General features: G+C 56.6%; 5 protein-coding genes across 5 annotated transcripts; 3 read left to right on the top strand and 2 right to left on the bottom strand.

Annotated features, from left to right (window-relative positions):
* Positions 1-278: 278 nt before the first annotated feature.
* MYCTH_2106642 (uncharacterized protein) lies at positions 279-3,341 on the top strand (the record flags this gene model as incomplete). The annotated part of the gene is made up of 6 exons (XM_003659047.1): positions 279-909; positions 985-1,088; positions 1,248-1,348; positions 1,413-1,539; positions 1,700-1,781; positions 1,915-3,341. The coding sequence occupies 6 exons, from the start codon at positions 279-281 to the stop codon at positions 3,339-3,341; spliced, it is 2,472 nt and encodes an 823-aa protein (XP_003659095.1).
* Positions 3,342-6,759: 3,418 nt separating this feature from the next.
* On the top strand, positions 6,760-8,826 carry MYCTH_2295724 (uncharacterized protein). Its single transcript, XM_003659046.1, has one exon. The coding sequence runs from the start codon at positions 6,995-6,997 to the stop codon at positions 7,847-7,849; it is 855 nt and encodes a 284-aa protein (XP_003659094.1). The 5' UTR covers positions 6,760-6,994; the 3' UTR covers positions 7,850-8,826.
* Positions 8,827-9,484: 658 nt separating this feature from the next.
* MYCTH_2295721 (uncharacterized protein) lies at positions 9,485-13,322 on the bottom strand. The gene is made up of 2 exons (XM_003659045.1): positions 10,925-13,322; positions 9,485-10,842 (listed from the first exon to the last, which is right to left on the bottom strand). The coding sequence occupies exons 1-2, from the start codon at positions 12,846-12,848 to the stop codon at positions 9,500-9,502; spliced, it is 3,267 nt and encodes a 1,088-aa protein (XP_003659093.1). The 5' UTR covers positions 12,849-13,322; the 3' UTR covers positions 9,485-9,499.
* A 428-nt stretch (positions 13,323-13,750) lies between these two features.
* Positions 13,751-19,090, bottom strand: MYCTH_2295720 (uncharacterized protein). Its single transcript, XM_003659044.1, has 3 exons — positions 18,800-19,090; positions 18,260-18,442; positions 13,751-18,175 (listed from the first exon to the last, which is right to left on the bottom strand). Exons 1-3 carry the CDS (start codon positions 18,898-18,900, stop codon positions 14,062-14,064), a joined length of 4,398 nt encoding a protein of 1,465 aa, XP_003659092.1. The 5' UTR covers positions 18,901-19,090; the 3' UTR covers positions 13,751-14,061.
* A 4,825-nt stretch (positions 19,091-23,915) lies between these two features.
* Positions 23,916-24,729, top strand: MYCTH_42529 (uncharacterized protein; the record flags this gene model as incomplete). The annotated part of the gene is made up of 2 exons (XM_003659043.1): positions 23,916-24,114; positions 24,350-24,729. 2 exons carry the CDS (start codon positions 23,916-23,918, stop codon positions 24,727-24,729), a joined length of 579 nt encoding a protein of 192 aa, XP_003659091.1.
* Between the last annotated feature and the right edge of the window lie 308 nt (positions 24,730-25,037).

Raw genomic sequence — 25,037 nt, 5'->3', positions numbered from 1 at the left:
CCGATCGCAAAAATTCAGCAATCGCGGATCCAAGAAACCACTTTGATCACAACAACTGCAACCAACAAAGCACATTACGGAGTTTGATCACCAACGGCTGTCTCCGAAGGTGAGCCGTCTCCCTTTTCCGCAAAATTTTTCAGCAAGCGGCATAACAAACTCTACAGGCGACGAGTAGCCGACCTGCTGCATTCCGGTATTACTTACTAGAGCGTTGTCGAAGTACAAATCTTTGGCGTCGTGCTCAGCCGGCATGCGGGTCAGCAGGGTAGCGAAACATGGAACCCGCTGACCTGCCCCCGAAACAGAGGGCGACATCCTATGCTGATGCCGTTCGCGGTCACAAGGTGTTCTCCCAAAAGTCAAAGCCGGAGGGGGGCAAATTGACCGAGAATTCGCTCCCTCTGAAGGAGTCCTCCGTGATTGAGGAGCCTCGTGGTGTAGCTCAAAAACAACCACAGAAGAAGGGTACCAACTTGGCGCAGGCGAAGGGCTCAATACCAGGCCCCAAGGACAGTCAACAGGGCTCATCTCAGGCAAAGCAGCCAAGGAAGGACTCACATCTCAAATCCTCATATGCAAAGACTCGGGACGTTAGGGAAGGCCAAGTAACGCCGCAATTCTCGTATGCCGAGGCCGTAAAGGGCAAGACATTGTTGAGAACGCCCCAGCTCACGGACTCTGAAGGGCATAAAGCTGGACCGGCATCGCCAGCGCCATCGAACGTCCCAATTCCCGAGTCTCCGCCCGAGGCATCGCCGTCGTCCCAGTGCAAGCAGCCTGATGACGGCATAGGGAGCTCCAACAAGCCCTCGGGTGATGTTGTCGTATGGCAGGGCGACAATAGGATATCATGCCACCAAGCTTGGCCGGACGAAGCGAGCGGGTTTGTACATCACCATGCAGTAGGTCAGTCGCGTCAACACACGTTGCTCCCCGCAGCTTCGGGGTTCACGCACACCTCCTACGCCACCCTTTATGCAGGATTCGTCACCGAGAAGGCCAGCCACAACCACCCGGCCTATATGCGCAGCTCACATGCCAAACGACACGCGCATCACGGTCGATCAGGAGGTGGCAAGGGACAGGTATATAAACGGGGGCTGCGCCGCTTTACGGTCGGGGCACCTTCTCATTCGCTTCCTGCATCATCAACACATACCCACAGAGCTCTCTCTGCGTCTTCACCAGCCGCCTTCTTCCGACCTATGCCAGACAATTACTCCATTGAGGCTACCATCCAACAGGCAATCATGGCCCAGAGTGAGAGCAAGAGACGCAAGATGGCCGAGGAGCGGGACGAGCGCCAGGCCAGGTTGATCTACTGTCATGACTTGGGCCTCATCTCGTAAGTGACATGGACAACGCGCGCGGCGACCAAGGCTCTCACCCGTCCGCTGACGGTTTAACAGCCTCTGGGAATCCCAGTACGAGTGGGACGTCCTGGTAACGTGCGGCAAGTACTCGTGGAGACTCCATCACGACATTCTCTGCCGCGAGTCCGAGTGGTTCAAGGCCAGGTTACCGCCCAAAGATCCCGTAAGTCAACAACATACTAGCCCCCCCCCCTTCTCCCTTTTCCTTCCCCGATGTTCAAGCCTCGGTATTCGCAACCCCCTTCATTTCATCTTCGTTACCTCGATTCCTTTCTCCTTCCATTAGCGACAAAAACACTAACGACGTATTTCGTTTCCGACAGAATGGAGGCTACGTCACGTTTGACTGTAACGGCCACGATGAGAAGCAACTCGCCAACGCTCTTTATTTCATGTACCTCAGGAGTAAGCCCCCTCATCCCTCCTTTCGCCTTTTTATATTTTTCCCTGCCCCTTTTTTAGTGAGAGGGAAGGAGAAAGAGAGAGAGAGAGAGACTAACCAAGTCCCGCACTCGTTTCGTTTCCGGTCAACAAACAGCCTGTGAGTACGAGCCGGGCCTGCACCTGCGCTCGGCGCTCGACGGCCGGCCGCTGCAGCGCGCCGTCTTCGCCTACCTCGCCGCCGCCTCGGTCGCCCACCCGCGCGCCCAGGCCGCCGCCCTGCGCGCCCTGCACGCCGCCGCCCGCCGCCTCCGCCTCTTCTTCGACCGCACCCCGCCCCAGACCGTCCGCGCCCTCGACCTCGCCCCGCTCCACGCGCCCCTCGCCGCCGCCCTGGCCATGGCCTTCGAGCAGGGCCCCGCGCTGCGGCCGGTGCTGGCGCCGCCTGCGGCGTCCCCGTCGGCGTCGTCGTTTGGGGATGATGGTTGTGGAGACGGGGAAGGTGGGGAAAGAGAAGAAAAAGAGGAGGAGGAGAAGAAGGAAGAGGAGAAGAAGGAAGAGGAGAAGAAGGAAGAGGAGAAGAAGGAAGAGGAGAAGAAGGAAGAGGAGAAGAAGGAAGAGGAGAAGAAGGAAGAGGAGAAGAAGGAAGAGGAGAAGAAGGAAGAGGAGAAGAAGGAAGAGGAGAAGAAGGAAGAGGAGAAGAAAGAAGAGGAGAAGAAGGAAGAGGAGGAGAAGGAGGAGGAGAAGGAGAAGAAGGAAAAGGAGAAGAAGAAGGAGAAAGAGGAAGAGAGAGAGACACAGGAGACGGAGAGGGCCGACATGGTGCCGCTCCGGGCGGCTCTGGCGCACCTCTGCGACGTGGCCTTGCCGTGGCTGGCCCTGAACGAGGGGTTCGTCGAAACGCTCATGACAGAGTGGATGCCGGGGCTGTGGATGAACGTGGTGAGCGATGCGATCTGGTTTGGCGCCCAGGGCGTGCTGGACGAGATGTGGGCGGTCCTGGAGGAGGCGATCGCCCCGAGAGAGCACAAGACGGCGGCGGCGCCGGGGGCGGGGCTCGGAGGCGATGGTGTTGGCGGTGCCGGCGATGGTGCCGAGGACGGTCGGCCGACTTCCGGGTCTAAGAAGCGGAGGCGGAACGCGGAGGAGGAGGAGGAGAGGGAGGAGGAACTGCAGTCGCCGGGTGAGTTTGAGATCTGGCGGGATGGCCAGCCGGGCGAGCCCGCCACGCCTCCGCGGTGGAGGCGCCCGCAGCGGAGGGAGGACGAGACGGACGACCGAATGATCAACGGGGAACGGCTGAGCCCCGAGCAGCAGCGAGAGGTTGCTAAGGAGAACTTGCTCGCGCCCACGGAGCGCGGGGCCGGCGGCCCGCCACGCGGCGGAGTCGGGAGGGGGATGCTACAGCTCCGGCACAACTTCACCGATCCCGATCCCGGCCTGCACTCTTCGGGCCACGACTCGGACGGTAATGAGGCCCGGAGGGGACGAGGCGATGACTGGGACGTCCGGAACACCGCAGGGGACGCGATGTCTCATAACGGAGTTGATAGGGTCGTGCGCAACATGGCTCTCCTGCGTTGAATCACCTTCTCGGCTTTCAGCTCGCCTTGCCCTGCCCCTGGTGGTGGCTCTTCATACTGCATTTGCATTACGGTTTTTACGACAAGGGCGTTTTGGCGTTTCGAAGCATGGCGGTGCCTGGCTAGTGTGTGGGAAGTTTGGCAATTTGGCATTGTGGCATTTGCATCATGAGAGGAACCCATGGGATGGGCGCTGCGTCGCTTTGCCTAACGGATGGGTCATTGATGGACTGGATCTTTGCTCATTTCGTGATGGGCATTTGGCGGAGATTCCCCGGTTGTATGAAATCTGTTGGACAACATTGTATGTACACACACACACACACACACACACGACCTAGCATGGCTAAGGCGTACCATCATAAACAGCGATGATTTTGCTGACGCCATGTATGGCCATTGAGGCCACCATTGCCAGTATTAATTATGCAAAGCAAAGGCTAGGAAGCTTCTTGCAAACACACGCGTGGGTGCTTTACATGTAGGGTCTAATTACTGGTTCACCATCCCGAGATCAAGTGTCAGGATGGAACACCCTCATGGCTACCCAACACGACTACTTGGAGTAGCATGAATGACACATGGGATATTGACGGCATCCGTGGCTGAAGAACGTCGTCGTTCTCTCGGCCGCCGCGTGTACTGCATAGTTACGATGCACATAATAAACCAGCATGTAGTGTGGGTGGCATGTAAGGCAGGAGGAGGAGAAGGAGGAGAAGGAGGAAGGGGGAGGAATGGCGAAGAGGCGGGGAAGAGCGGTTGAGGAGAATAGTCTAGGCTTGTTCTTTGCTGGTCTTTGCTGCCGAAGTGGTGTGAAGGGGCGCGAAGAGTCATAACGGCACACAGTCTCAAGAGATGGGGGAACCTGGAACCTGACGAACACTTGTCACTTGTGCCATCTACACAAGACACGCAGCAGCTCCCTCATCCTCGAGATGGTCCACGTCACCACATTGACCCTTATCAAGCTGACAGTTCTTATCTCCGAGCTTTTGGAAGTTTCGTTGTCTCGGGCTGGGTGTGCAGGCGGCAACGTGCCGTGGCGCGAACAAAGGAGGACCGAAGGGTTCATGCATCTTGTCGTGTTTGGTGTTGTGTCCGAGGTACATGGCCGCATACTTCCATACGGATCCGTATTAGAGCTGCTTCGTCGTCTGTCTCGCTTGGTCCCTTTATTCCCTGCGTTGCCACGCGTCTCCCTGGACAAAATAAGCAGACGAGCAGAAAGCAGAGAGGAGCCAGTACCGGTCCAATCCGATTTCGATGCCCGTACTTGGACCTCCAAAGGGAGCGTAGGATGGGAGAGGGGCTACCGAGCTAATGCGGCTATGATACGACGTCCCCGCTCGCCAGTCTCCCCGGAGTCTTCTTGTGCAACCCAAGGGTTCCAAGTCTCTTCGAAGGCTTGGCCAGATCCGTCTTAAGTAAGATCTCGAGCTATTGGCCAAGCTCTGAGGCTTTGGAGCTCTGGATCGGCCGAAGGAATTTAGAGCGGCACCCGGCCAGCCCGGCAGCTAGACTTGGCAGGCTACTGCAAGGTTTCCGATCCCCGAGAGAGCAAAGTCGGGAACCAGCAAGCATGGGCCATGCCCGCTTCAGCACCAGACTAGACGATAGACGAGTCGAGCTAAGCTAAGATTGCCGGTCATGAGCTCCCATCGTGGTCAGCTAAAGGCAAACAAGTCGTTATGAGAGAGTAAGAGAAGGGCCGGCGAGGGGGAAGACGGCCTGAGTCGCACACTCGAACTTCCTGTTGCCTCTTCCGAGACAGATCTGCGCGCATCTCAACTTGGAGGACAGCCAAGACTGTATGCATCTTGCACTGCAGAACGGTTGCACGGCCCATGCAAGTGCCATCAAAGCAAGCAAGAGGAAGCGGGAAGTTGGACCGCGAAGGTGGGAACCGCGGGTCCTACAGCGCCCGGCGATGGCTGTGATCTGCCAGTCCTTCCCTTTGATGAGATGGCTGCATGCACCTCCGAGTCCGAGTCACTTACTGATAGTGTACTGCATAGGAGGGGGCAGATCTCAGTAAGCCGCTGCTGGCTGTGGCAAACAGTGATGTATGTACGTACATCCCGTACAGTACATACCAACGCCTCGAGTTGTCCTCTTGCATTGTACCCCATACCTTATCTTACCTGAAATACCTACCGGCTATGTACAAGTACTGAGCCGGTGTGGGGTGCGGGATTCGGAAGCAAGATGATTGTCGCCTGGGGGCAAGTTCCTTTTGTTGAAGTAGATGGGTACCTGTGCTTGCTTGGCTTACACTAAGTTTAGCTCGAATCCATCTCCTGTGCATCAACACCAACAAGACCCATCCATGTTTGAAAGCCTAGGCAATTTGGAAGCATTTGCTTTGCACAAATACTCCTGAACGTGTGTGGTGTAATCCGTACGGAGACACTGTAGCAACGACTGCTAGATTGCCGGTGTGATTCCGCCCAAATCCCTTCTTCCCTAATGTTGAACAAGCAATAATAGAAATGTGTGCCCAACTGCCCGCCACACTTTCCATTCGCAAACATCTTACCCCGCATTTGTGGTGCGATTGGATGAGTCTTGTAGAGTGGGGCCCTGACGTCGAAGTTAGAGCTTGGCATCGCCTTAAATTGTTAAAGACGGGGTCCGTCCCCTGGAATATGGGGCCTAAGCCAGACCGGGTCAGCCAGCTGCATTTGTCATTGGTTTGCCGGTCAGTTGACGAGCCCGTTTTAACGCACGATAGCCAATCATCACGGGGCCACTTGCACCTTGACAACAGTAGGTAGTTACTCCGTACTCCGCGTTGGGGAAAGCTGCGTGGGCACACTAGCATGGACTCCTCTGTTCCGGGAGGGAGGGCAACTACGATCCTACCCACCTACCTTCCCTTGCTAATACACGTCCGAGAGTAGGCTGCCACAAAGGAAGAGTAGATGACAAGGGCAACTGGAAGGAGGAGTCTCCGGCAGTCCGGTTCTTTGCTCAAATTCGACTTTCTCGCGCCCATTTCCCCAACTTGCTCCTTCCAACTTCAACCATTTCTCTCGGTCAATCCCATCTCCTCCGACAAGCGCCCTATGACAAGCGCCTAGCTCAGTCATCGAGTCAGTCGATCATCTCAAGACACCCCGCTCCCGGACCACACCGGGCCAGTACAGCGGCGGATTGGTTCTCGGGGGCCAAAGGGTCTTGAACGAAAGCATTTGACACGTGCACTGTCCTGTATTCGCGCCTTGACAGACAGAATCGACAAGAAGAGACACCCCTGATCAATTGCATCAAACGAGGGGCCTGCCGATTGCATTTGGTGGGCGTAGACGCCGCTCGATATAATAAAGAGGCAAAACAACCCAAGCCACCTATCTCCGGACCTCGCGGCGTTACATCACCACCTTCATCATCGTCCGACACCCGCATAGTCTCCCGTTCGAAGCGTTTCACCTCTTTGTACCCGACCTTGCCAACCCGTGCAACTCGAATGATCCCAATCTACAAAACGTACGATCCCGCATATCTGCCCACGCCGGCACTTGCCTAAACCGCTTCCACCTCGGCTCTGTCACAAGCCACCCGTGTGTCTCCGGCATTGCGTTTGCCGGGGCCGCCAGTTAGCAGTATTAAATCCACCAATCTTCCAATTATCCGATTCTCTCCTTCTTCACCATGTCTTCGGATACCAGAAATTCGACCACCAACACGAACGAAATGCCGCGGCAACGACGAGGGTCTATCACCTCGAGCGCCTTCACCAATCTCTTCCGCAACAACTCCACCTCCCAACCTACGGCCACACCCTTTCCCACGCCGCTAGCCTCTACTGCGGTCAACGATCAACGTCGACGGCTTTCTGTCACGACGATTGGCCTTTCCGGCACGTCCCCCACCAGCACTTCGGCCTTCTTGCGCCGCGCAAGTCTGTCAACCAACTCGGACTCGATTGACGAGAGCGCCATCGAGGATGACGAGACCTCGTCGCGCACTGCTCCGGTCACGCCCCTCACCCGGCGGACGAGCTTTGGCGCGGCTCAAGCCGTGCGAGGCGCGCGAGGTGCCACTAGTCCCGGCGGCACTAATGGTAGGCGAGCCCCGCCGATCCGTCGCAGCAGCACCGCCCTCGGTAGTCCAACCACGCCGCCGCTCCGCTCGGCCGGTCTTGGCAACTACACTTGGAGCAAGATATCTCCCCAGGCAAGCACTGCAAACCAGCCTCGAACAGGTTCTGACTTGTGCTCCCCTTCTGCTCGTCCAGACCAAGGCTTCAACTGGTCCGAGCAGCTTAGGTCTCGTGCCGAGAGCACCGTTGCCTCCGGTTCTCGGCCTTCCTTCTCCTTTGCCTCCGGCCTCGGCACCTCTCCACCTCGGGCTGCCCCCCCGGTGGCTGCCCGCCCTCACCCTGACAGGGCTAGGTCCGTCTCGGACATGCCGGCACCTCCGGCCCAACCCTCTAGGCCACGTGCACCCCAGAAGCCCGACCCATTCCAGGAGAGAATCCTGAAGGGCGACTTCTACATGGACTAAGTTAAGTCTTGATCACAACCTTAATCCAACATGCGTCGATGTATGCATGTCGCGCATCACTGCCTCGTTGAGGTGCTTCTCTACCTCTTCGGTTTCTCACTGCCTTTTTATTGTCATGGCAGCCTTTACGAGCAGTCTTCCCTTTTCAATATCAGGGTACTGTCCTGAGGAGTATGACTTAGTAGTGTTTCAGCCTGGTTTTTGGAGTTGGGGCGCGTTATCTTTTTGTTCTCGGTCGACTCTCTGTATGGAATACAGACGCTGTTATCCTCGGGGTCCGTTGGCGAAGGGAGAGCAACCAAGCAAGCGAGCAATGGAGTTATGGGGTGCTAAAGGGGAATTATCATGTCATGTGGGCGGCGGTGGTTATATGTATCGCAGCCATAGGGCGGTCATCACGGGTTTAGGGCTACGAACTGGCTGGTCCGGGCAACAGCAACATTCGGATACGGAGGAAGCACACGGAGTATGAGGGCATACTCACAGAGTGTATGATTAGGGCTTTGTGTTTCTTGGGCCGTTGATTGCTACTGGTTTGCTGGTGTTAGCTCCAGAATGGGAATGGACGGGAGCAGCAGAATCGAACGCTGTCGACGACCAACGTCGAGTCGAGGCATCAATTCCCACGCTTTTGTCGATCCTTTCCACATATCACCATCATCGATTCTTTAGTTGATGATTATTTGAGACTGTCGGAGACATGTACTCTTAATATTTTCAATTCTGACCTCTTGTCATCTGAGACTTCGTTAGGTCTGCTTGTGACCCAACTGGTCCAAGTCACGACGTGTGGTACTCGGCGGAGCAAGGTTCTGGCAGATTGGCCGTCACATTAGCGTTTTGCGTGGTGTTGGTATTGCTTTTCTCCTTCTGACGTTGAATGGGAGCACAGTTCGCTCTATCCTTCGGCATATATAGGGGGCGTAACTACCACCCCGCCCTCAATCGTGACGAGTTCTCACGTTGATGGTTGTAGCAGTGACGGTGATTTAAGTTCACGTTTGCCTGCCTCATTCCACCAGAGCCAGAGAGCGCTCGCTGTCGTGGCCCCCCCCCCTCTCTCTGCCCCGTCGTGATGTGTGTGCCAACTTGCGCAGAAACGGAAGCAGCCTCTCTCGCCCACGTCGAAAGTGTACGTGCTAGAACGAACAAAACAAAAGGTGACGAACGGGAATACCATACTATTGAGGGACCGGGAATACTCCTTGGATACTTATACTTATATTGATCATTCTCAAGAATATCGCATTCGTACTGTATGTGACAATGACAATGACAATGGAGCCATTTCCAGCGCATCGATTGAGTCGTTGTTTAGAATAATAAGATGCATCCCCCAACACCCGCTCGCTCAGATTCTAAACACTAAACAAGATAACCAGTACTGCACCTCCCGGTTCCTACCCCAAACGCCAAACGACACGCTGAACTTGACCACGGCCCTTGTTCTCCAGAACCCATTCTAACTACCGAGCCGATGACACCGCCATACCCGCTCCAAAAAGTTCTTATAACCCCTACGATTTACACACTGAAGATCCCTGTTCTGAGGTAAGTACACTTCCGAGACGGTGGCATGCTTGTACCAGTTAGCGAAGCGAACCCCCCCCCCACCCCCCCCTTCCTTTTTTTTTTTTTTTTCCCCTTAACCTACCAACCCGAGCCCGCAGCACCAGCGCCAGCGTCGGCACCAGCGGCGCCCGTGGCACCCAGCCCGACGTCCACGGGCGGGTACCAACCCTGCTGCGGCTGTTGATGTTGTTGATGCTGCTGCTGCTGCTGCTGCTGCTGCGGCGGCGGCGGCGGCGGGGGACCCGTCGTGGGGTCCTGCATCATGTAGCTGGCCATGTCGAGGTTGTCGAGGCCGAAGAAGCCCGGGGCGTCGGCGAACCCGACCAGGGTCATGTTCATGGCCTGCGCCCATCCGTCCCCGTCCCCGAAGGTGGTGGCGTAGTCGTAGACCAGATCGGTGCCCAGGGAGACGCTGGGCGGCAAGCCGGGGAAGGGCGAGTCCGCGGGCGGCATGCCCGCCAGGAAGGGGGCTGCGGTGATGGTGTTGTCGTTGTTGTCGTTGTTGTTGTTGTTGTTGCTGTTGTTGTTGTTGTTGCCATTGTCATTAGCGAGGCCGTTGTTGGTATTGTTGCCGTTGGTGGTGTCGGTAGCGTTTGCTGATCTGGGCCCGGGGACGGTGCCGTACATGAGCTGCCCGCTCAGCCAAGAACCGGGCGTGGGGAGGGAAGAGGATGATGTCTGGAGTGGGAGGAGGTCGGCGGTGGTGGAGGCCCGGGGGCCGGGGGCGGCGGCGGCGGCGGCGGCGGCGGCGGAGTTGTTGGTAGCAACTTCAGAAAGGAGCTGGAGTGGGGTGCTGGCGGTGGTCGTGTAGCCTTGGGGGGGAGCCCGTTGGGGCGCCGGGGTTGTTGCGCCGGGCCTTTCTCCGACGCTCGGGCGAGGGTACGGGGTCGGAGGGGTCTTTGCTGCGGGAGCATTCGCAGCGGCGTTCGGCCCGCCGTTTTGGGTCTGCTGTTTCTGCTTCTGGAACCATGACCTCATCATTACGAGCACGACGAGAAACTTGGCTGCTGGCCTGCTCCTATCCTCAGCGGCGGTAGCGCGGAACTTGTCGAGCAGGCGGTCGATGTAGTGCTCGACCTTCATCTGGTCCTTGTCGATGATCTTGCCGAGTTCGCTCTTGGGCGAAGATGCGGCGAAATAGATCTTGATCAGGATGACGACGGCGTAGGCGACGCGCACAAGGTTGAAGACGGGTAAGCACCGGACTGTGTTGACGTCAAGCGACAAGAAGACGTCGAAAATACCGTCGATGGCGCTAAGACATGCTGACAAGGCGTTGATGTGTGCGGACGAGATTGGGGTTTCGGAGCCGAGCGGGTTCTCGCCGCCGGGTTGCGGTCTGGAACCGTCGGCGTTCTCGCCATATGTAGCGATCTCGTGCATGTAGAGGCTGATGACCTGAAAGTTCATCTTCAGGGACGCTAGTAAGTAGTAGAGAAGAAGACGTCAGAACGTTGGTCGTGAGAGGTATTCTCGGGGGACACGTAGGGAAAAAACACATACGCTGCAGCAATTCCTTAGGTACCAGGTTGTAATACCTTTCGAGCTCACGTTCGAACCCCCTCAACGTATACTGCGTCTTGGGCTCTGCGAGGTTGGGCGCCGACGTGGGCTCGTCCATGACGAACTGGACGCCGATGTCCTCCGCCAACCTCTGCGCCCATACGAGATGACACAGATACTTGTCCGTGGGGGCCGCGTCCGGGGAGGACTGCAGGACCTCGACGCACTCGGACGCGAAATGGTTCCAGCGGATCAGGTTGGGACGGTGAAGGGCCATGGCGGTATTGGTGGTCAGGAAGTAGCATGTCAGCCAGGTCCGGCGGGCCTCGAGCGACGTCGGATCCGTCTGCACTGACAACTGGGGGCGCCACATGCCCGAGAGATGTTTCCTGATGCAGCCTCTGGCGGGCTTCCTCCGGCCGAGGCCGATATCGACGGCCATGACGGCGGCGATGTGCACCAGTTGGTAGAATTTGAGCTCCTCGAACCGCTCGGGCGGCCAGTACCAGATGACGCTCACCAGGATGGCCTGCACCAGCTCGAGGCTCTTTTGACCCCGGACGATGACCCTGTCGGCGAACACCTGCATCATCTCGTTATTCAAGGTCCGCTGCAGCTTCGACATCTCGGACGACGCGGCGGTCATGAGGGCCAGGAACAGGATCGGCTTGGACGCCCTGAGCTCCGAGGCCGTCATGCCCGGCGGGAGGACCACGCCGGGGAGGTGCTGGCACATCTGGGTGGTGTATCGTGCAAACAGCCTCTCCGCCAGCTCCATCGTCATGAGCCCCCTATCCACGATATCCGGCTTCAAGTCGTTCGCAACCTCTCCTGCGGCCTGGGGAGTGACCGAGCCAGACGCGGACGCCAATGCCGGATCCCTCGCCAAGGGGATCGTCGAACCGGGTCCCTCCTCCCCGGGTTCCCGCGCCAGCTCGCCAAACTTCCTCTTCAGCCCGGCCGCTGCCACCGTTGCCGCGCCAACTCCGGGCTGCTGCACGGCCGATTCTGGCGGCGGCGGCGGTGGCGGTGGCGCGGGGGGAGAGGGCGGCGGGAACCTGGCGACTTCTGCCTCCCCGTTCCAGCTCGTGCCTCCCGCCGTGCCGAGCCCTCCTCCTCCTCCTCCTCCTCCCAGACCACCACCGACGCCGCCGACGCCGAGACTCTTGTTGTTGTTGGAGCTGGCAGCGAGCAGGCCGGCGGTCAGCATGTCGATCTTCTTCTCGAGCTCGGTGACGCGGCTGTCCGTCTTCTTGGCCTTTCTGCGCGACGGCTCGGTGACGACGCAGGCCCGGCCGCTCTTCTTGCAGCGCCTACAGGGGCCCGCCCTGGGATCGTCCGGGTCCGGGTCGCACTTGACCTTGAGGCCGCGGCAGGCCTCGCAGGCGCGGGGCTTCTTGGCTGCCGCGTCGGCGGGTCCTCCTCCGCCGGGGGCCGGGGCCGGGGCCTGGGCCGGTGCGGGGGCTTGGTCGTGCTCGTGCTCGTGGACGCGGATGCGATCGCGATTGAGATGATCTTGATCGGCGGCGGCGGTAGCAGCGACAGGGGCGGGGTCGTTGGCGTGTTGTTGGGGCTGATCATGTTGGTATTGGCTGCCCTGGGAGGGAGGCGTCAGGGTCGGGGGATGGCTTCCGGCGGTCGGCCTCGTGCTGTTGCGGTCGGTGGTGGATGATGGCGTCGGGTCTGTGGAGGAGGAGGAGGAGGAGGAGGAGGAGTTGGAGGATGAGTTGGAGCTCTGCGGGGAGAAGGCGGATGACAAGGCGGATGCAGCGTCGTGCTGCTGCGGTTGTATGCGCGAATGCGGCGACGTGCCGTGTGCTTGCTGCGTTTGCCATGACGGGATCGATGAGGACTGCGATCTGGTGCTGCTGTTGTCTTGTCGTCCGATGGTCCCCGCATCATGGAGCGAACTCAGCCTGTCCATGGTGACCTGCTACGATAACCTCATCGGGCGTGTTCCACGTTTGGCAATGTGGATTGCTGGTCGGTGATGATGATGGCCGACTCGCCGATGGCTCGGTCTTGTCCCTGTCAGCAACGGCACCGCGGCGCCTGAAAAGTGACACGACCCACTAACTAACGTTACCCCACTCGCTGCACCCAGCCATACCCCATTGCGCTGTGTATGCATGTATGTATGTATGTATGTATGTACATACATAGTTACAGTACTGTATAACTACTCCGCCGGGGACTTTGCACTGCAAATCCTCTGTACTAGTAGTGCATCGGTGATCAGTACTCCGTGTTCCGTACCCACACTATCCGTACTACTACTCGAAAGGGAAGAAGAAGAAAAAAAGAGAGATAAAGATCAAGAAAAAGGAATGAAGAGAAAATAAAAACAAGGCAGCTGCGAACTTGCAAGACCCGTCTCACACCAACGGAGAACATTCGAACATTCGAACCTTCTTGTCCCAGCAGAATGTGATGTGGTTCACGAGACACAGAGAGCCAGAACGAGAAGCAATAAACATCACAAATTAGACAGTTACTATACGGACGTACGTATGTAGGTATATCCTAGGTATATCCTAGGCTTGACATCGCCCACCGCATCCACGTCCACACCTATCCAGAAAATGTGGGAATACCTCCCCCACCGGCTGCACTGCGAAATTAGGCAGCTAAGACCAAGTAAAAATCGAGCATCAGGCGGAACAAGGCTCAATCCTGTCTGTAACTGCAGATGGAGGAATCAAAGACAAAGCAGGGAGGTAAAGCAATGAAAAAACGAAAAGAAAAGAAAACACATGGCCGCTTATGATGTCCAGTCCTAGCTATCTTCGTGCATCCGTAAATGATATGTGATGACATGATGCTCAAATCGCTCCTGTTGCAACACGTTGGCTCGTTGGCTCGCTCGCTTCAGTAACATCGTACAAGTCGTTTGGTTGGTGGTGGGAAGGGTTGGGCGAAGAAAGGGGCCGACCTCGGTATCTTTTGACAACCCGAGAGAAAGGAAGCTCGCGTGGAGCAAATCAAGAACGAATCGAAACGACGGAGTGGTATCTTTAGGAAACGGATAGGAGAGGACATTGAAGGTGGCTGTGCATTCCGGGTATAATAATCCTGTCCCCCGAGACAAGCGACAGAAGAGAAGAGAGGGAAAAAAAAAAAATTCCCATGAAGTCGCTCTAGTACTGCGCCTCCTCGCGCAGCCGGCTCTTAGAAGGCTGCTGGCTGAGCGATCCCATAAACATGGTGCTTTCGCGGCGGCTGCGGTACTGCTGCTCATACGGCGCCGGCGACAGCCCGTTCTCGTACGGCGGTCGGTCGTACCCGGGGTGCGGCTTCTGCTGGGATGCTTGGGAGTGGCTAGAATCGAGTCCAGGAGGCATTCCGAGGCTGCTCTCGTACGCCGGTCTGTCGTGGCTCATCTGCCGCTGTTGTGGCGGCGGTGTCGGCGTGTTCCTCGCGTGCCGGTTGGCCGCGTTCATCTGTGCCAACTGCTGCATCGTCATGGGCGGCGGCGTCGGCGTGCTCCGGTTGCCCTGCGCGTCCAGAGACTCCATCAGGCGCTGCCTGTGGGGAGAGTCGCTGTGCGAGGTCGAAGGCCGCCCGTCCGACGGCCGGCGCTCCTGAAACGATGCGGGGAGCGAGGGACGGCGCTCCTGCCTGTACTCGGGCTCTGTAATGGGCAGCTCATACTCGGCAGGATCGATCCCGAAAATGGCCTCGTAATTTTGCAGGAACATGGCGAAGATCGGCGCCGGAATGTTCAGCGTCGGCGAGAAGACGATACCAACGTTGCGAACCGTCATCTTGTTGACGTCCGAGTGATCGATGATCTTGATCAGAAAAGAGATCAGATACTTGAGAAGCGCCGCATTCGCCTGCGGGAGCCGCTCGACGAGCTCGGCAAGCGCCGCCATCTTTTCCTTGTGATTTGTCATCTCGGTGACGGCAATGAACTGCGACCGCAGTTCGTTGGTCAGGATCGTGCTCGGCAGCTCGCGAAGGTACATTTTGAGCAGCGACGCGATCGCATGAATGTCATAATACTGCCCGTCCGTGAGCAGGTTAATATCGCCCTCGTTGTTGAATCGCTCCCTCAGTTGTTTGATGACCAAGTTCGACCCGCTCAGACGGAAGATGCCCTCCTCAAAGATGGCGTTCTTCGAGTCAAGGTACTGGATGCACCTGTAGACTACAGCGGGCAGCGGAACATTGACGTCCGCAGGGGGGTTGTACTTGACCGCCTCCGCCAGCGAGGCGCCGAAGGCCTGCCGGACCGGTCCGTGATACTGGCCCGTCGGCAGCGAGTTTCCACCCTCGCTGCCGAGCAGCGAGTCCTGGCCGTCGCTCGAAGTCCTCGTCTTGGGACCGAACCCAAAGAAGCTGCGCTTCCTCGCCTTCTTCTCCTCCTGCGTCGGCGGCGTAAGGCCCATGCCGAGCTTGCTGCCCCACGCGTCCGAGTTCGAGATCAGCTGCGGATTGTGCGGCGCCGAGATGGTGTACGAAGATGCCGTCGACTGACTGTGCGTCGACTCCTGATCCTGCTGCCCTGATTGCTTCCCCTTTATTGGCACGCCCTGATGTGGGATGTCACCTTGTTTGGTGTTTTCGTAGCTCACACCAATCAGGCCATCGTCCGTAGCGGTGCCCTGCTGCGAACCATGCTGTTTCGCCTGGCCATGCCCTGACTTCTTCTTGCCGCCTCCGCGTTCACCGTTTCGTTCGTGATGGGATTCCTTCCTGGAAGGCTCCTCGTCATCGGGATCGCGATAGTCGATCCAGCGAAGCAACGCGTCAACCCACTGGTCGCGCTCTTTGTCACTCTCCGCGCACAAAACGTGCTTCGTCATGCTAGACGGGTCCTTCTTCTTGGGCTCCAAGATCAAGAACGCATGGCGATACTGGTTATCACCGTCCTCCGCAGCACCTCCCTGACCCGATGCGCCGTCGTTGGAATTATGTGCTTGCTTGCCGATCTGTGCCCCCTTGAGTTTGATGGTGCCCAGATGCGCGCCTCCAGGAGTCTCGTAGTATTTGAGCTGCGGCCCGTCAAGGACAAAGTAACGCGCCTTCCAGCCTCCGAAGTTCTTGCCTCGCTTGGTAAGGTAGCCATTGCGGAACGGCCGTCCGCCTGGCCCGACCCTTGATGATTCGCCATTGTGGTCACCGGTTGAGCTCCCGGTTTCGTCTGCGTTGGGGGGCAACGTGTTGGTGGATAAGTACTTGCAAAGCTCGAGCGCCGTGGCGTGGTCCAAGGGCGTGTTTAGCAACTCGTCCAAGTACTGATTTAGAGCAACACGTCGGGCATCGAGTTTTGCTGGAGCATGGCCACTGAAAAGGGATCGATCCGGCGTCTTGGCCGTAAACGCCGGGCATTGCTTAAGCCGCTGGTCCAGCTTGGCGAGCGACGCAGAGTCCTTTTCAATGCGCCAGAGCTCGCCCCCATCAGCCCTCGAATAAACGGCCAACGTGAAAACGGGATCCTCCTCTAGCTGCGTCAACGAGATTAAGCTGGCTCTGGAAGGCTTCATGCGAGACGAAGCAACCTTGATATCGATGGACGGAAGCGCGTTGGGGGGAAGGAGCAGGTCGGGATACTCCTCGGTCACAAAGCCCTTGTAGATCTTGGTCCGCTCGGTCGGACTATCCGTGCCGGATTTGGTAGGGCTCGGAGTCCCAGAGCCTTGTTCTTCTTGCTTCCTGATGTTGAGTGGTCTTGGTGACTTCAACACCAAAGGATCTCCTGCGGGTGAGGGCGTCTGGAGGGGGGTGTTGGGCGGTAACGGAATGGGAGCTCGCGGTGGCCGGGGCGAAAGAGGCACGCCAGGGAAATTCGAAGCACCATGAGAGAGTGGCGGCGAGTGGACCGGCGACTTCGGAGGCATAGGTCTCGGACTGGCGGGAAGGCCCGGGCTAAGCAAAGGCGGGGGGATAGCGCGGGAATCAGGGGCGCCGTTGAGAACGCCGGCGAGAGACGCTGTCTCGGGCGGAGCAAGACTCTGGTTGTTCTGCACAAGCCTAGGGTCGGCGGGGATCTCGGCTGGAGGCGCCTGCGCCTGATCCGTAGCCTTCCGACTGCTGCTCTTTTTGCTCTTCTTCGACAGACTGCGCATCTCCGCCTCCTTCTTTGCCTGTATCGCACGTTCCCGGTCGTCCTCTTCTCGCGTCCTTCGCCGCCCTCTCCGTTCCTCCTGGTTCATCTCGTCTACTTCCAGGATGTGGTCATAATCGGTATCGGTCTCGGGATCCTCTTCCGGGGCGACGCTGGGCTTCGGCTTCGCATTCTTGAGATGCAAAGGTGCCGGAGGTGGCTTGCGCGGTGGCGGGGCCGGGGGCGGGGGAAACTTTGAAGCGCCCTCTTCGGGTCGCGGGGATCGGTCTGGTAGCCCAACCGGAGGCCGCGGCGGGGGATTAGGTGGCGGCTCGCGGGGCGCAGTACGAGACGGCGGGAGGGTCATGTTGATGGGAATCTCTTTTGCTTCCTCGGCCCGCTTCGAGGCAGCTTCCGCCTCCCGTTCTTGCGCTTCGTGGTCGTAGTGATCTAGGGCATGCTCGCTCGGTTTCGGCATCGTGTGCGTCGGGTCGAGCAACTCACCGACGGTCGACTGAGCATGGGCGGCGGTCGCATGGTCCGCCGGCGGAGTTATGGGGTACGGGGCCAAAGTCACGTCGATGGGCGAGTGTTTGTGCTCGCCCGGAATGACGGTCTTGGGAGACACGGGGATCTCAAGGACACGCTCTTTCGGCGACGAACTAGCAGCGTCGGGGACTCTCGAACTCGCTTCTTGTGAACTTGGCGCGGGTATTGAGAGTGCCGGTGCTGCCTCAGACCCGCCCAAAACCTCCTTCAGTTTCTTCCTATATTTTTCCTTATCTTTCAAGGCCCGCTCAAGGTCCTTATTGAGGCCTAGAATCATGGCCCTCTGCTTGTCCACCAGCCTCCAGAGCTGCGCATTTTGCTGGGATTGTGATTGCTTTTCTTTCAGTAGGTATTGAATGACCGCTTCGGCGCTGCCGGCTGTCTTGATCAGATTTGCAATCTCGTCCGGCGCAATGGCGCCGTCCTGCGACGTCTTCTGGAGGTTGGACCTGGAGGAGATCGCGGAAATTGCGGAGTCGATCGACGAGTTCCGCGGCGGGTTCTTAGCGGGCTCTGCCCGCTCGCCCGCCGGACCAGACATGGTCGAGAGCTGGCTCGAAGGAGCGCCCGCGGGAGGCTGAGTGGCTGCTATGGGGTCAGAAACACTGCGCGCCTCATTCGGGAAGCGAAGCGAGAGGGGAGACGGTGCCGGTCTATTGCAAAGGTCTGATTAGCATAACCGGTGCTTGCCACGCGGGCTCCCGAGAACTGGGAACGGGGATCTAATGGGAACGCACCCGGGGCTCCTCTCCTCGGGCGTGGTGCTCCCTGAGGAATCGCTGTTGAAATATGTCTTTTCGGATGCCTGGGACGGGTGATCTTCGGAAGCTGCAGTGGTTACGATGCGTGGAATGGCGGCAGACGCAGAGTCGGAAAAGGACAAGTCCGTAGAAAGTGGGCTTGCGGGTACCCGTCTCGACCTAAAAATGGACAAAGCGATTGGGTCAGCGCTGTGGACACCGCGTTCGAAAGGCGCGAGTCGGTCGTTGCACCACCGCACAGATGTCAGGCCCCAGACGCCGAGCAAACCCTATGTCCGGACAGAAGAAGCCCTTGAGGGCTCCTCAAGTGGTTCTGGACAGGAAAACTCGAGAACGCGGTCTCGGCGCGACACGGCAAGCAGAGTACAACCACCACACCCAAAGCGCATCCCAAGCCGTGCCCAACTGATGATGAGGTACGGACAAGAACAGAGGGGCCAGAACGCAAATGAGACCAATCAACAGCGGAGGGCCGAGGGAGCGATAGGGGAGAGAGAGACGAACGGGAAACCGTACCTGCGGGAGGCTGCGGCGTTTGGCGGGGGCGGCAGCGGGCTATTGGCCGCGTAAACCACTGTTCTCCCGATGGTAGGGCTGTCCTGAAAGGTCGAGTCCATGAAGCCCGGGGTGCGGCCGCGGAGGGCTGGCGAGGATGGAGGTCAGCCCGGCGGTCGTCGTGTAGTGTCGATGCGACAAGGAGCCGGCTATGCAACAGGCCGGTGGAGGCCCCTGGCTCATGGGCGAAAGGGCGAAAGGGGGGGCGGTAGATTAAAGCAGAGCAGTTCGCGAAGGTTTCGAAATCCCCGGTGGCCCCTACCAGATGCTGCATTGAAAATAATAATCCACCAATTCACTTCACTCGACCGCTGCGAGCGAACAAAGCGGCAACGGTACGGAGTACAGGTCGCCGCGAGGGTGGAAAAAGGCGTTCAACAAACACAGGGTCGACGTCGTGGCCAGCGACCGACCAGAAATATGGGCCTCTTGGGAGAGATAATTTAAACTAGCAGGGAAGTGCCCTCGCTCACGGCGCTAAGGCAGAGTTGGGAAAGATTTAGGCAGGTCATTCCTGCAGGCGCATCCGCTACCACTTGCGGTCGATGTTTCGACCCGGCCGGGGTGCGGATACCCGGGCGAGATGATGCCTTCCCAGTAGCACAGGCTACACTACTTTCCGTCTCGAGACCGGGAAAGATGGATGACATTCTGCCCGGGATTGAGCTTCATCTGATTCTGAGCGCCGACGCGGCAGCGCGGGTTCAGCGAGATCTGGGGCAGCAGGACTTTCTCAGCGGTCCAGACGCGGGCTTCCAGCGAATCACAGCCCTGTCCTGGCCGGCCCCACAACCCCTTCGCCTGCCCCCTAATTCCCGGTCCCCACACGGAGGCGAACTGACCAGCATTAGGTTATCTGCCGTTAACATCTCCATCTTGAAAGGTTCCCCCATTCGGCCTGCGGCTAAGCACCTACACTACACTCCTGTGTAGTTGTTAAGTGCAGATGATCAAACCGGAGCCATCAACACACTGAGTACCGTTTAAGCAGTATCACTATAATTTCGCGGTGCGCCGTGTCAACCCCTTGATGTCTGTCTGTAGTGGAGGGCTTCTCTCCACAGATGCATGCCGAGGCTTGTCTCAAACGGAAAGGTTCTTTTCTCCTGTATGTAACCACCACAGGCACTCCACACCAAGTAGCAGCTCCGGGTTCTTACCTATTCTAGCACACAGGCTTGCAAGGGAGAGAACCAGGTGCTGGCTTTCTCGGGGTCCGTTTCCTGAACAGTGTTGCCAGATGCCACCGACAGGACACTCCAGTTCGCTATCTGTAACATCCCACATCATTTACGGAGGATACCGCCCTGGGTGTTGTTAAAAGCGTCAAGGGTTCGCGAACCAGCACCCCCATGGCCCTGTCCGTGGATACGTATCATGCAGGGGCTGCAGGTGCAAGACCCCATCCCTACCAAGGGTCGTCCATTTCAGGTGCACGCGCGAACGACCCTCTACAGATCACAAGTATAGCAACTCCAACTACTTCATATATCTCTCCTGAATGCGACGCCAGAGAAATGTCAGTGGGACCGACTTCTATATTGTGTATGGGTGGCAGGTGTGCAGCATGCAAGAACCCGCGACAGAGCGCCTCCCAACAGATGCACTCGTTCCTTCGGGCCCTACTTGGTTCGTACTATGTATGTACAGGTTAGGTTCTGGCCGATCCAGGATGTACATACCATAGCGCGCCACCCGGTGGTTTCAAAAAGGTTACCACTACCGCTTTCCACAGGACAAAACGGCATATAGAGGAAAGAACTTCCTTCTAAAAACTAGCGTATCATAGTTGTACTTCATTCATAATAATTAGTCGTAAATAGACTTTTCCTTCCTTAAATTATCTTCGATCAAAATATTAGCTCTTAAAAATATCTTTAAAGCAGAAAAAGATACCCCTAGTAGTATATGACTTAGAGGTATAAACTTCTCTTAAACGAGTGACTATATTGTGAAACATTGATGATAACCCTTTCGAGACCCCTGGGTGGCGCGAGGCGCCAAGGGGGATGAGTGCCGCATGCAAGACGGATCACTGGGATCTGAACGGAGCTGGTGAGCGCAGTGAGCAGCTCAAGTTGATCCAAGGATAGAACACAGAGGAACCTGTCAAGTATATCTAGCTAGTTAGTCACTCGTTCTGATGGACTCCGAGAGTTCAGCACGCAGGGTATCAGGAGAGGTTGAAATCCACTTTCCAAGCCGTACGATGAGCCACTCATCCGTCGCGTTACGCCACAGCAGATTTGACGACATTGCCGGGAAGCAAAGAGCGGTGTGACAGCTAACACCACGCCACATCTGATATTATCATTCTTGCGCGCTTCAACCCGGCAGAGATTGACAAATTCTGTCAGGGGTGCCCGAGCAAGAAAGGCCAACGAGCACCGCGAACGGGATTCTGTCCACATGGCTTCTAACGTTAGTGTAAGGGCCCGATTGGACGCTGAGCAAGATCGCTATGGATCCAGACCTGCAGAGTTGCGTGCGCACTAGTACCGTACTAGTACGGATACACTACCACTACTGCGAATGCAAGTCATTGCCAGGGCTCCGCTTTCTGTTGCGATGCTTGCTCGCGCAACAGATAACACCTTCCCAGAGCCTATAATTGGGTTGCCTTCAACCGCAGCCCAGCTCCTGAAATTCCCCAGACAGATTGACGCCTGGCTGTATAAATTCAGTTCCAAACGTTTGCCAGGAAAGAGACGAGAAAGGGAAAAGGGTAGCGAGTGGAATTTACTCCGTACAATGGAATAAAAAGAAAACAGGAACTTTTTGGAGATTTTGAGTTGTTTTTCGTTGTACATACACCAGTCCTTTACTATACAGAGAGGGGTCCGCAGCTAGCAGTACAGTACAATCCAAAGTTAAAGGGCGGATTGCTCGGCACTTCGGAGCCCTTTGGAGAGAGATCAGCCGGCATGCTCCGGGAACCTACTCTGTGAACCTGGACGACACACGGTGACCCGGGTCGACGGTCCTCCGACCGAGAATAAACTAAGGGCCTTGATCGTCTGAACGGGATGCGCCAACTCCGACCAACGGTCTGAAATTGCGCCAACCTGTCGTGTCTGTACACAGTAGTCCTGCGACCCTGTTAGGGAACAGCACCTCGGCAGCTATTCGGCAAAACTTGCTCTCTGCGACTCGCGTTACCTTATCCTTTCTTGACAAAGTGCAAAGTACGGACGTACTTCGTCCGCAACAGTGTTATATGTACTCCTAGCCTTTCGTGCAAACAGGCACTCCGTAACAGAATCATGCTTGATCACAGTACAGTACGAACGTATATAAGATGCTCTTTGTACTTCGTACTGCGTGAAACTGCTCTGTAAATCGGTTGTCTACTCATATTTGCACGTCTCGGATGTTCCCGTCCGATGGCGATGCTCATTTCTGGCAATTGCGGAGGTGGTTACGTAATCCGCGCCCTCGTAGCGATTGCGAGCCTCGCCCCACAGATCGCTGGATCCTGCCCAAGAGCCCCACCACAAACTGCCTGGAGACCCGCTTCCATGTTTCGTGTCCGTCCTGCCCGTACACTATTACTGCTTGGAACAGTTTTGTTTTGTCTGACCGCTTTGGCCGAGACAGGATCCAGGGTATAGTAGTGTATACGGATTACTTTAGCAGGTTGTATTCGGTACTCCGTAAACAAGATGTTGGTTTCCTACCCTTGCTCCGTCAATGCTGCCTGGTCTTACTCCACAGGTCTTCAGATAATTGCGGCTTTGGCGCTTTGATGCGATTGATTGACACAGTACACATACAAATATAAGCAGTCCTCCTAGCGCATCAACTGTTTGCAATTTCCGCACTTTGTGTTTCCCGGGGGGCAAGATAGCATCGAAAAGTAACGAATCAAAAAAGAATCCTGTGATGTAATAAGTTTAGTTTTGAACTTTCAAAAGTCCCCTGGCAAGCATGAGGATCATTCTTCGGGTCGAATTTCTGAAACGAGGCCTCTTCGAGTCTCGAGTACGGCTTCAACAGGCGACATGCTAATCGGCAGGGGACAAATACCTTTAAAGCAATTCGGCGCATTCTCTTTCGTTACTGGGTTTCTTGGTAATCGAACAGAAACAAAACAGCTAGAAGGATGTCAAAGGTTGGGTTGAGTGGCTTCGCTTTCCTATGCCACACCCAGTTGTCGTCTTGGTAAATGTAGGATCTCTATCCGAGCTACAGAATCTTCTATCGACTATCCGTAGGATGATCTGAATGCTGAGTGAGGTCCTGGAATCTGTTCTCAAGAGCTTTCCAGTACTTTCCCTCGCGATGTTGACAGCTACCTCGTTACTGAGAAGAAACATGGAAAGAGCTCCTACATGCGGCATGTTATGATGCTTTCTGGAATCATGACTCTTCTTCCCGCCGCTGGCACATGGAGCTCAAGTTTCGTGGAAAAAGTTGAGAAACTCCTCCATCTTTGAGTAACCAAAACTCTGCAGCCCTGACTGTTCTCAAGTCAAGACAACAGAGCCTCTCCATCTTCCTTTACTATCTCGCTTGAATTCGGCCCTCGAGACTTTCGTCCAGGCTACGACTCAACGGGTTGACCAAGTAGGATTTCCTTCGCTCCATGAAGCATCTACCTTCCTAAAGCAGGACTTGGATGACCATCGAATGATTCTGAGGAAAACTGAATCCAAGGAAGGCACTATCTGGGGAGAAAGCTGTTAAGTTGCCTCAGGTACTCGAGTGATGGAGGCAGTCACTTCTGAGTCACCGCCACTGAAGGCGCTATAGTATTCCACAGTCGGCAGCTACGGACATTTGTACCTTCATTTTCAACAAAGAGCCGGGAAGCATGAGAGAGCCAGATGTGGAAGGTGTGCCCGGGTTATAAAGTCCGGAAGGGAACTCGGGCGCTTGGAACTTGCGGTAAATGGTGAGGAGTTCATCAACACCCTTAGACACTGTGCGTTAAACATCGCGCGTATCGTTCTACACCACTAGTCGCTAGAGTATCTCATTTTGCTTTGGACGGCGGACCACCGGCCAGTCAAACGGATCAAGCCAACATCACCGCCATTACGTTGCAGCATCGCCTAACCCTTCCGAGCTCAACAACATGGCTATGGACGCTCGCTTGGCTGAAGAGGAGATGCCGGTTATTTGGACCAACAAGGTCTGGGACGGCGATCCTGGCGGAGATGTCGCTCTTCACTTTGAGGGCCGCTCGTGGATGGTCAAGAAGGATATTGTTACTGCCCACTTCCCGGGGATCAAGGCTTCCATAGCCAGGACTGAACCGGTGAGCGCGGCAGGCAGTGGTCTTTTCGGAGCCCATGCTAATCCACGTGTGCAGGACAGCCCTGTCCTCATTCGCACCGGTGCGCGTATAACAAGGCAACCCAAAGGCTTTCTTGCCATCCTACAGTTTCTCCATACGAATGGCAAGTTGAACTATCATCAGACTCTCAGGCACGCCCATCTCTGCCCCTACCACTAACACAGATCGCCTCTCCTCCTTTTCTCCAGAACTCCCGTCCCGGGTTTGGGAAGACAGCCCCTCCTTCTTCAGTTACGTCAAAATGTACTTCCTGGCCGAGCGCTTTGGCATCGACCGCCTCCGGCGTGGTATGACAGCGGGCGTTGAGAGTCTCTCGCAACATGTAGCGGCGCTGGCGGCCCACCACTGCCCGCACTGCCGCCTCTCAAGGGCTGAGGTAGACTCGGAGGAGAAGCGCCACCTCGCGTCGTTTCTCGATGCCGTCCGGTTGGTGGAGGCACAGCCGTGGAGCGCGCGCATTGTCAAAGCCATGTACGATGCAGGCGACCGTATGAAGGCTAATTTGGCAAGACTTCCCGCGTTTCGTGAGTTTGTGGAGAAGTTTCCCGAAGGGAGGAACTTTGCGAGGGCTATCGGGGCACATCGCCTTTGAAAGAAGGCGGTTGATACCACAGGGAAGACCGTGAGTTATCGGCCTAGAAATGTTTCGAGCATGATCCGCCGGAGAAGTCTTTGACACTCGAGATAAACGGATCGGTCAGTGTTCGAGCTGGGTTGGGTAGGGTATTGTAGTAGTAGGGTCTCTACTTATTGATAGATCAAAGTGACTTTGGGCCTTCTAGCGTTGGGTCGGCCGCATCTAGTGATTGCAGCACACAAGTTCAAGGGGAACTTGCGTGTGCTGCATTTCGTCCCGATTATCGAATAATAGAGTTGTAGGCGTGCATCTCGTAACCTCCT

This window comes from Thermothelomyces thermophilus, chromosome 1, assembly GCF_000226095.1.
Source record: "Thermothelomyces thermophilus ATCC 42464 chromosome 1, complete sequence".
Taxonomy (NCBI): Eukaryota; Fungi; Ascomycota; class Sordariomycetes; order Sordariales; family Chaetomiaceae; genus Thermothelomyces; species Thermothelomyces thermophilus.
The sequence above is the reverse complement of the archived record's forward strand: the minus strand, read 5'-3'. Positions and strand labels throughout refer to the sequence as shown.